At 33.5% G+C, this 11,986-nt stretch overlaps 2 protein-coding genes across 2 annotated transcripts in view; one reads left to right on the forward strand and one right to left on the reverse strand.

The window, feature by feature from the left end:
* LOC112093771 (ethylene-responsive transcription factor ERF027-like) overlaps window positions 1–525 on the reverse strand; it is a 1,870-nt gene extending 1,345 nt beyond the window's left edge. The window contains exon 1 of the mRNA XM_024172891.1: window positions 9–525. Within this exon, the coding sequence (XP_024028659.1) occupies window positions 9–378 (370 nt within the window). The 5' untranslated portion in view covers window positions 379–525. The remainder of the gene's footprint in view (window positions 1–8) is intronic.
* Window positions 526–2,785: 2,260 nt separating this feature from the next.
* On the forward strand, window positions 2,786–6,069 carry LOC21398814 (traB domain-containing protein). The gene is made up of 7 exons (XM_024172908.1): window positions 2,786–3,378; window positions 3,675–3,796; window positions 3,933–4,021; window positions 4,154–4,228; window positions 4,361–4,471; window positions 4,963–5,064; window positions 5,599–6,069. Exons 1-7 carry the CDS (start codon window positions 2,975–2,977, stop codon window positions 5,893–5,895), a joined length of 1,200 nt encoding a protein of 399 aa, XP_024028676.1. The 5' UTR covers window positions 2,786–2,974; the 3' UTR covers window positions 5,896–6,069.
* The last annotated feature ends 5,917 nt before the right edge of the window (window positions 6,070–11,986 follow it).

Raw genomic sequence — 11,986 nt, forward strand, 5'->3', positions numbered from 1 at the left:
CCCCGCGCCGGCGGCGCCGCCCCCCGCCATGTGGGGGGTGGGCTGCGGCCGGAGCCATATGCGCGTCGTCTTTCGGGGCTCCCGAATCTCCGACACCCATTTCCCGCTCCTGCACCGGATCCCCCGGTACACCGGGTGCCGCCGCACCGAGCCCGCCGCGCCTCCTCGTGGGGATAGAACCGGCCCCTGCTGCTGCGGCGGCAGAGGAGGAGGAGGAGGCCGGTCTTGGGGTCGACCCGGTGGTTTTTGGTGCTCATGATGATCATGAAGAGGAGAAGGAGAAGAGTCAGGGTCAGAAGTAGGGAGAGGGACAATGAGTGATATAGATGGGTTTGGTGGTTGGTCACTTTTGGGCACGTCTGTTGGAGGATTAGCCATACAAGTAGTACTTCATACAAAATTGTTTATAGATATCTACCATTTCGCACATGGGAGTATAAACGAACTTGGAGAAGATTCCTTCAATATATATATATATATATATGTATATGTATATATATTATATGGGTTTTAAAGTTAGAGCCGAAAGGGAAATCAATATGTAGGAAAGAGCGTGGGAAAATCGCGGACCAGCTAGTTCTTATTTAGGTTTTTATTGTAATGTATCGTGCGGTTTTAATGTTGATAGTTTGAATGCCAGAGAGACTTGATGTGAGGTTGAGGCCAGAGAGCGCACACGTATTAGCCCCACGATATATATACATACACGCACACATATATAAGGGGGCTCAAAAATCTAGCTAGCGATTAGCTGTAATGGTAATGTCTACTCGGTCGTGATTCATGAAGAAGATCATAAACCAGTTAATTCCTTTGTCTTTTCATAATTTATTATTAGGTAGGCTGATTTAGATCAGTACTACTTTTTGAAGTACTTGTTCATGATCGTGATCGTAATTAAATCAAAGTAGGTCATGCTTACCACTTACTGCTTTTCAATTTTTATTTAAGTTGTTTATACACTTGCACATGCTCCCGTTTGTCTTGCTGATTCGAGTTGAGAACTTAAATTGAAAAGTAATTTATATGAGAGAAAATATTGTAGCCCAAAATGTTAAATTTGAATTTTTATAAGAGAAAACACCGTAGAAAAAACTGATTAGTAATTCGAACCAACAGAACAAATGGGGCCTGCGTTTGCATTCCTTTATTTTCTATACATCTGTTTTTCTAATGATAAGTTAGAATTGAGAATTCTGTTAGTATATATTTTCATTTGTGATCAGATTTAACGTTTTAAAATAATACATATAGCAATATGATATATACCTTGATATTGAAAGCTCCAAATTATAATAACAAATTTTTTTTAATTAAGTCGTATGTTATAGTTAATTGGTGATATATATATGTATATATATTTACTGGCCTTAATGGGGCTAACTTTTTTAATAAGTAGGGAAGCGAGCGTCTTCATTAACTGTTGTTGGAGTAAGTTGGCGATTAGTACATTCAATGAAGTGCGATTTTTGTGTTTTAATTTCTACATGATGTTAATTATGGAAGTGATGGGCATAATTTGGGTACATGGATATATATATATATATATATATATATTGTTATGCTAATGCGAAAAGTTAAGTGTTGCCCATACGCATTTATGCATAACCAAACCATAACACAAGATGCACACCATATTCTACACCAAATTAAATCACTTATAAAAGAATATAATATATAAGTATAACGCGCAAGGTCATGTGCACTACAATTCCACACCAAATTAAGACCTTTTATATTGGATCCTCATCCACCTTCGTTTATGTTAATTACAATTAATTTATAACCTTCTGAAGTAGTCTAAAATTAAAATTAGTGACTTGTTATTCAAAATTTAGTACTTATTTTTCCTTCATTTTCTTTTTTGAATTTTGAATGCTCTTCGTTTTTCAAAACTACGAAGATATTCAAATGTTTGACCAACAAAACAAAGTACTTTTTTTTTTTCAAAAAGAGAAGATAAAGTTCGATATAGACAAATAATGGTAACAGAGATTGAAAATGGGTCCCTAAGGTATGTGATTCTATTATTGAGCGCTGTCAGAATATAATACACCAATATGTTAAAGACTATTAGGTTATTCTGAATCGTCAAAGAGAGTAATTAATAATATAGGGTTCTCATACACATATATACTCATGATCAAGAGACTCTATTTGACCAACTTTGACTTGTAATTTTAACATTATCATATAAAAAAGTATTGGGTATCATACCATATGATTGACTATTAGATTTCAATGTCAATTGGAATTTTTTAAAAAAAATTATAAACATGAGGCTATATTAATTGAAATTTGACAATTTGGAGACAAATAAAAGTATCTTTTTAATATCGTACCTTTTTTGTTTTCGAAAGAAAATACAATAATAATGCAAAATAAATTTCCCTAAGAAAATAAGAAAAAATATATTCTTAATTTTCCATATAATTAAGAAAATTTAAGAAAATTCTCAAATAAACATGGCTTTTGTTAAGAGCATAATAATGATATGGAGGACCTTCGAAAGTCACTATCATTCCTCTTAAAGTTTGCCCACATGTACCAAGTTTCTCAAATGTCATATCACTTTCTTTATATCTTTTTCTCTTTTCCCCACTCATTATTTCCTCCCTCCTTAAACGACCCACCTTTGTCACCCGCAGGTGAACATGTAACTTTCCTAATCCGTATCCTTGACAGTTAATTTCCTTTCCTCCTAATTTACGTGACAGTTAAAATTAACAAGAAAAGAAAAAACTTATAGGATTGGTATGACGTGATTCAAATTTTATTTGTGGACATCTACATATTAGACATTAAAAATTAATCTAATAGTTAAAATAAAATTACCTAATGTCTAGCCCACATAAAAGTTGCCCAAAAAAAAAAAAAAAAAATTAAACAAAGTTAAAGTTTCCTTATCCTCAAGTATACACAAACGGATCATATTTCTGTGGAACTGAAAGCAAAACAACATAGAAAACTCCATATGCCTCTCTTAGTCTCATCCATGGAAACTCTGAATTCATCAACTTTTCCGATACTCCACTCCAACCCAGTTTTGCTGAAATCCAAGCCTCTAAAGCCCTACAGAGTTTCCGTCAAAGCCCCGCCGCCGGACTTCGATTTCAGGTCGGAAATTCTAGAAACTTCCACTGCCACAATTGCCAAAACTCACCCGGAGTTGCTTGATTTGGCGAGTAATGGGAGCTTGGTGTTGATCGAGAAGAGGCTTTTCGGCCCCGTCCCGTCTTGGCGGTCGGAGTTCGTGGAGCCTGAGGCGATTTGGTTGATCGGCACGACTCATATTTCTGAAGAATCAGCAGAGGAAGTTGAACGTGTTGTCAGAGCAGTAAATCCTGATAATGTGGTGGTTGAGCTCTGCAGAAGCAGGCAAGTAAATGAAAATTGGTTTATGGATTTTACTCATTTCCTCATTTTAATTCTCACGAACTGAACTAATTAAATACCAATATAAAAAAAAATATTTAATTCAAGTGTTCATTTATCTAATTTCATAAGTAGATATAGAACAACAGTAAACACGCTCTTAATTTTTTTTTTTAATAAAAAAGAGAGAGAATGACATCAAAATACCTTTTAAAAAAATAAAAATACTCTAATTTTTTTTTCTTCTAATTTTAAATGCGAACCTGAACTGATATTGTTGCAGAGACGTCTAATTTCAGAGCTGGGATTATGTACGTATCTGAAGATAATGATGATAAACAAGGGCAGCTACTACGATCAAACATGTTCACTTTGAGTGGCAGTGGCTTCTTTGGTGCCGTTGGTCGTAGCATAGACTTGGGTAAGCAAGATTATTCATTATAAAAAGAAAAAGTGCATTATTTATGATGTATTTGTCATTATACTAGCTATATATAGAGGAATATGCTATTTTATTTTTCTATAATTATACCAATTATGTAAAAATCTGACACTAGGGGGTCAAACTGCTTTGGCATTGCGCCTACTTTTGGCTGTTTTCTCGTCAAAGATATCTTCGGACGTCAACCGACCTTTTGGTGATGAGGTAGGAAAAATTTGACTGGATAATGTCAGCAAATCAATTCTATGATTAAAAAAAAAAAAATTACTGAGAAGTTAAAAGAATAGAAATGTTTTGATCATGATCATCATGATGTGTGTTGAATAATAATTGCAGTTCCGAGCTGCTCGAAAAGCGTCTGAAGAAGTCGGTGCTCAAATAGTGTTGGGAGATAGGCCAATAGAAATAACTGTATGTCTGCAAATTTTGAGCTGCTTTTTTTATTTATTTATTTTTTGTTATATATATAATATTTAGAAATTTTACATTTAAATTTCATTTTTCTTTTAATAGAAATGTGATATGAATTTGTACACGCTGCAGCTTGAGAGGGCATGGAATTCTCTGACATGGGCTGAGAAAGTTAGCTTAGTGACATCAGTTGTTCGTGGGATAACTTCCCCATCTGATATATCTCAGAAAAATATAATAAAGGTTTCACTTTTACCATTTTTGTCTGTCGTCTTTGATCTGACGTACGTCTTTTGACTTGTGCCGAAATTTTTAGGTCGTTCCATGTTCTTCACATATCTAGTTTTTCAGATTCTAGCTTAGCTTTACTTATTTTAGTTTAGCATATATATATATATAATATATGTGTGTGTCCGTAAAAAGCTGCTCTCTTCTTCCCATTCCACATTATTTGTAGGGTTTTATGTCTTTTTTCCCTTTTCCCTTTTCCTCTTTTTATCTGTATTCTACTTCATCACAAAGAACTAGAAAAATATATATCCTCAACTTTCTTTCACAATTATATATAATTAAGTCTTTATAACGTCCTAAAGGAGTAATTAGGTGAAAAGTGTTATAACCAGATCTTTACGATACCATAAAGATTATTATACTTTTTTGATGAACATGGAAAATACAATATTAGTTTTAATCTAAATTTTCTCTTCCTGCAAATAATATTATACATATTGCAGGACCAATCAAGGACAGATATTGATAGATCGTTACAACTCTATGAGCAGCTCAGTTTTTCATACCCTTCACTTCTCCAGCCTCTTATACACGAAAGAGACACTGTAAGTAGTCCTTTAGATGAAAAGTCACAAAGGACATAATAAATAATTCACACTCAAGGGCCGGTGAAATGCACAGTAACATCAAAGAACAAAACAGAAAAAGAAATCTGTCTTGACTATAGTACTGATCATCTCTGAATGCACCATAGCCACTGAAACACACATTAAATTCTCTCTCTCTATATCTATATATATGTGTGAGAGTTTTTCTGATAGGCCAGTATTACATGTAATGTTAGTTTTTGACTGTTAAATCAGATTAAAAATCACGTCATGATAAAAAATACATATAACATATAATTTTTTATATAAATTTAACGGTTAAAAATAGATAACTACTGATAATTATTTTTTCTAATGCTAGAAGCTCCCTTGATATATATATATATATATCCGAACATATAACCCCATAAATGTTTTCACTTTTGTCTATCTAAAAAGTTATCAGTTACCAGTTTTTATTTTTTACTACTGTCCGGTCCCACCACTAAGTGTTGTCTGTGGCTGCATGCATGATGTATATTTGTATGTCAGTATCTAGCGTGGTCCCTTAAGCGTAGCAAAGCTGTGAACAAAAGTAAGAGAGTTGTGGGGGTGATCGGCAAGGGCCACATGAATGGTGTAATCTACGCGTTGGTGTCCGACCAAGGCAACTTGCGCTTCAGAGATCTCGCTGGGAAAACTTATAACAATAAAACCCCAACTTCTAATAACTATTTTTCCAATTATGCTTGGCTCACTACTCTTTTCAAGTCCTTGATTAGAGACACCCTCATTGGCTTCTTCTTGTGGGCATTATATGAGCAGATCATAAAAGGTGGCTTATTTTAAGATCATGCACGATCCACTTATCTGCTTAATCTTATCTTATAGTACTATATATATACACATTCTCCCTTTTTTTTTGGGCACAAAAAGTCCAAAGTGAAATACCAGAATTGGTTTGGATTTGAAAAGTTGCCCTTCTTTTTACCCCTTTTTTTGTATACACGAATGTCTTCTTGTACTACTATAAAGATACCTTGATGTAATAGAGCTGAGTTTTGAGCTTGTATAATGATGAGTTTTCTTTATTTGCAACTTATTAACATGCCATGCATAGGTAAACAAACGTGATTGACATGAATTATTAGAGTTTGATCATTAAGAAAGTGATTGGATATATGACCATGATGAGCAGTAGCCAGTTCCTTTTTACTTTTACTAAGACCCCTTGTCTCTATTGTGAAACTTTCCTCTCCACTTGATTATCTTCATTCCCACACACAAGAAACATCAAACACTGTCAGACTCTTGACAGATCACAACATTAAATAAGCAGTGACAAGTCAATTCCTAATTCTTCAAGCCAATCAAACAAAAAAAAAAAACGGAAAAAGAAAAGAAAGAAAAGTTTATTCATAATTTGGTCTGAGAAATTGGAGGCAGAAACATTAAATAGGTATTTCCTGCTGTGAAGAAAAAGGCGGGTTCAACTTGAAGACGATAACTGGACCGTGACAGAATTGTTGCAGGGTAAAAAAAAAAAAAAAAGTTATTCATGGATAGTAGGGTCCACAAAATTAAAACCACCATACGGTATAATAAGGTGAGAAAGACGACATGTAAAGGAATGGAATGGATTTCGCTCTCTACAGTGGAGTCGCCCCATAAGCATGGGACAGACAGATTTCCACAGTCCACGTGAAAAGGACCAGCTTATAATATTATTCATGAATAATGCTATAGATGACGTTACTATATATATACATACATATATATAATTATATATATATATATTAATTATTAATCTATTAGATCCACGTGAGCAGCAACGGACGAATATTATTGCTCCATAGTTTTTTCTCATCCGTAAGAGAATTGACTATTTGCGTTTGTATTTAGTCATTTGAAATAATGAGGTAATTGTGTGCTTAACGTACATGTAATTTTTAAAAATTGTTGAAGAGTGCATGAAATAGTTTCCAGCTTAATGATCTGTTCTAATAGATTTTTAAAGTGACGCTAAGCTTGTACTGGTTATTTGTATTCAGGTACTATATATATATGGACGCGTTTTTAATAGTTATGTTTTTATCGGTAGTCACTTTTAAATATAAAAATTTGATGACGTACCGTGTTAAAAATCTAATTTCATTAATATTCATTAATTTTTTTGATCAACTATTCAATTTATTACAATATTCAGATTAATATCGTATGGTTAAAACAATACCCATCAATAAATAAATATTAGAGTAATCATTAAAACTACACTCATATATATTTCATCCAAATATATCACTACTACAATTTGGCCAATTTGTAACGAAATTATTTGCGACGACACCAGTCGTCGTAAATATTCAGTTATTTGCGACGATATAACGTCGCAAATACATTTCGTACAACAGGAAAATATTGTCATCGCTAAAAACTCACACGTCGTCGTAAATATGTAGTTGGCGGTAAATGTTGTGTGGCGCTAACATTTGCCGCCAAAATAACATTATTTGCGACGACAAGTCGTCGCAAGTAATTCATTATTTATGACGACATAAGTCGTCGCAAAAAAATATTTCATTTATTTATTGTCCCTCAAGTAAAAAGGGATCATTTTGGCGGTTTCCAAAATTTATTTGCGACGACATTAATACATGTCATCGCAAATACTGATTTTGAATTCCTTTGCTAAAATAAAAGGCGGGAAAATTGGGCGGTTCCCCAAAACTTATTTGCGACGACATTAATATATGTCGTCGTAAGTAATAATTTCAAAACCTGCGTTATAAATATTAAATAATTAAGTTATATTTGTGACGACATGTGTCGTCACAAATAGTTTTATAAGTTACATTTGCGATGACATGTCGTCACAAATCTTCTTTTTTATCGTCGTAAAAAACTCTGTCTATATACCCACGACCAGAGCCTCCTCCTCCAATTTTTCTGATCTATCTCTCTCTCTCTCGGCCTCTCCCCGGTTTTCTGACCCCAAACCCCCAAACCCCCAAAATCTCCATCTATTCTCTTCTAAATCCTCACCAAATCAACATTATGATAAGTTTTAATTGTTTTTTCAGCAAAAGAAGTTTAAAAAACAAACTCCCTGCCGTCGCCGTCAAAGTACGCCGCCGCTGTGTTTTGCCCCCTTAATGTTGCCATTTTCAGCCCTCGTTTTAGTGGGTTTGAACTTTGTAAGTTTCTGCATATTTATTGTATTTTTTAGTTTAAAATGTTTGAGTTTTTTATTGTTTGAATTTTGTATTATGGATTTCAGATTTTGAATTTTGATTTATAGATTTTAGATTTAGTATATAATTTGAAGTTTGGATTATAGATATTGAATTTTGGATTATGAATTTTGAGATTATTGAAATTTGGTATTGAGATTGTTGAAATTTTGAGATTATAATTTGATTTAGATTAAAATTAAAAGTTTTGATGATTATTCTGGGTGGCACATCTTGCAGTTGTGGTGTGCCGAAATCTTTTAAAAGCTTTTTTTTTACAGGTTTGAATTTTTGAATAATAAGAAAAATATGTTGTTATGCTGCCGAAATTTTATCAAAACCTATTAATTTTAAGAATTTCATTAATAAGAATTAATTATAATAATATAAAGTAAATTAAAAATTAATTATAAACATTATGAATGCAATAATAATAGAATAAATTATTCATAAAGTTGATAAAACTTATAAAGTTGAAACATGAACTATAAAATTTTCTTTATGAACGTGACTATATAGTCACAAGAAAATATATTTTTATATGACACAGAGTCACGATGTCTGGCCCAATAGCTACATGCGCCGGCTCTGCAAGAGGATCACAGCCTCCACCTGATTCGATGAGACTCCCGGCACATTGACAGTCAGGTATTATATGCTATAACACAGAAATGATATTTTTTATTCGTCAAACTCTATATAATTAAATTTCGTTATTTTTATTTTCTTACAGTTCCAGAGCCGACACCTCAACGTCGATCTAGTTGAGAGGTAGCTCTAGGTCGAGATATAGTTGAGAGGGTACAAAGAGATGAAAAGCCTTTTGTCTTGTTTGACGAGACCGGTAGGTGGAAGACGATTGGAGAAAACGCCCCATATTTTGACAGTGTTGTCGGCTTGCACACAAGAGATATCTGTGACCCACACTATAACACCTGGAAGGATGTGCCTGAGGAGCACAAAAGGAGGATTCAAAATCGCACGATGATATTTATTTAAAACAAAATTTGTTCTAAAAATTTAATTGTGGATACAATATATAAAATTTATTTGTTAATTTTTTAATGTGGCCCAGGATTAGTTTAACCTCGACTACGACCGTGACAACTGCATCATAAGAGATGTTACTAATTCAACTATGATCATTACTAAAAAAAATATGTTACAAATCAACAAAATCGTGGCAGTCAAAAGTGGTCTAGCTTGCATGGTAGAAAGTCATACTCCCAGCATCATTTCAATAAGGTAATACTAATTTGCATACTTGTTAAGTTTTTGTCACTTTAGCTTAATAATTATTCTAACACATTCAACTTGATTAGGCAAATCCTGAGACCCAGGAGCTAAGATCATTAATTGACAATTGGGGAGACATGCACCGTCATGGGCAGAATTTTGTCAATCTGGACGCGGAACAAGCATTTGTAAGTAATTATTTCTTTTTTCATATTTAACATAACATATTATACTATTTTTATTTCATTTACCTTTGCAGGCTCAGATGGAGGGGAAAGAACCACGCAGATGACATAATCTGTTGACGAAGGTTCATCCACGACGGTCAATGAGGAGGGGATTATGTCCTAAGTCTTGGGCAAGCGCAGAGGACACATTAAGGAAGTGAGACCGACACTGCCACGGAAGAATCGTTCAAGCTCATTATCTGCTTCGTAATCGGACGGGTCATCTTCGGTTCAACCTCTATGTGGAGCAATGCAACATGTTCAACAACCAGTAGATCATGATGGACGTCATGCGCTTGATGAATCTCAACATTAACTTCTTGTCAGTTAACCGTCCCCAACCGTTGGTTCCTCCGCCGCCTGAGCGAAACAGAGAAGATGAGGATGAGGACGACGATATTGCTAATTTAAGAGATTTAAATATCTATTTTTTTTCTTATTATCAATACTTTTTAGTATTTCTTGACTAATTTACTTTTTTAGATTTATTTTATTATTGTGTTGACTATTTTATATTAATCTTTTATTAACAAATATCAATTTTATTGTTAAATTTTCTTCTAATTTATATATTTAATAATTAATATTATTAGGAAAGTACGGTAAAAAAATATTTTTTGCAACAACTAATCTAAAATGTCGTCGCAAATAGTCCACATTACTAGCGATGACACTTTGAAGCCTATGGCCGCAAAAGGTTTTAAAAACTTTTGCGACGACATATGTCATCGCAAATAAGTTAGGACACGTCATCATGAACGACATGTTCGACGGAACATTCGTGACGACTTATTCGCGACGATCATCGTCGCTAATGTATTAGTAACGACATCTCAAAACTATGTCGTCATAAATATATTATTTATGACAACTAATTTACGATAATATATCGTCACAAATATAATATTTATGACGAAAATATAGTTTTTTGCGATAACATTGCATTGTCGCAAATAATTTTTTTGTTGTAGGGTATCTATTGCAATGTTAGATGAACCGTTCGTTTTTCGTTGTGATTCCAGGTGTATTAATGGGCATAGTATGAATCCTGGTAATGCTTTTCTCCACTTCTTTTTAAGGATATTGGTCCTTTTAGGCCCAGTGGCATTGGACCCCGACAAGAAGATAAGCATGACTTACAACTATGTAATATGAAGTAAATACAAAAAATAAACAATTATGTAATGCGCCTTTTAGACATATAGTAAAATGTTATTAGTCGTGTTAAATGTAGGCCTCGTTCACTTCGTGGATTCGAGTTTTCAATTTGAGCTGAGATGTGATATTTTCTAAGAGCTTTTCACTGTAGCAAAAGAAGTTAGATGTGATATTTTTTGAGAATTTTTTACTGTAGAAACTTAAAATTGAAAACTCGAATCGGTGAAATGAACGAGACCATAAAGTATACTACCTCATTTTATAATTTATATATAAATATGAGTATCAATAAAATAATCAGTATGAATCAGTGAATTATTTTTAAAAATTTATTATATTTTATCTGCACTCTCATAAATTTGTTATTTAATTATATAGTGTAATTCTTACTAACGCGTATAAGGATAAACTCTAGTTGACCGCAGAAAAGCGATTGGCGATAGATTGCATATTGGATTAGTCTCATGTAGTCATTCATGCATGGGTTCCAAGTGGTGCTACGTAAGAATAAGTGGGTCCAATAAATACTTTTCTTGTCTCCTGCATGAGGAATATTACAAAATTTTGAGTTGCCACAATTAAGAAGTGTACACATGTCCTAAGTTCGGAAATGACTTTGTTATCTAAAAGACCAAGGAAGTTAAAACAGGAGTTTGAAGATTATGACACCATTATGGTAAAATTACATTATTCGGTCGGCAAAAAGATCTGGTTTTTTTCTTGCCGAGGTTTATGTGACAAATTGGTATTTTGTGATTATGAGTGGTTTTGTTTCACAGGAGTGTCTGTGTGTGTGTGTTCACACATGTACATATCTGATTATGGTGTTAAATTAAAATATCTTGAGACTAAAAGTGGGATAAATCTGTAATAAATAAATATCCAAGAGCAAAGCCATGTCACTAAACACAATCTGCAAGGAGGGTGAAGCAATGTAGGGGTTGTTTTTTAGAGTGTAACTTAAGTGTAGTTTTTGAGTTAAATTTGAGTTATAACTTGAGTTGAAGTTGTAACTTGAATAAAATTGAGTAAAATTGAATAAAGTTGAAATTTAAAAGAATATGAACTTGAATAAAGTTGAAACTCGAG

The sequence above is a fragment of the Morus notabilis genome, unplaced genomic scaffold (genome assembly GCF_000414095.1).
Source record: "Morus notabilis unplaced genomic scaffold, ASM41409v2 Scaffold759, whole genome shotgun sequence".
Taxonomy (NCBI): Eukaryota; Viridiplantae; Streptophyta; class Magnoliopsida; order Rosales; family Moraceae; genus Morus; species Morus notabilis.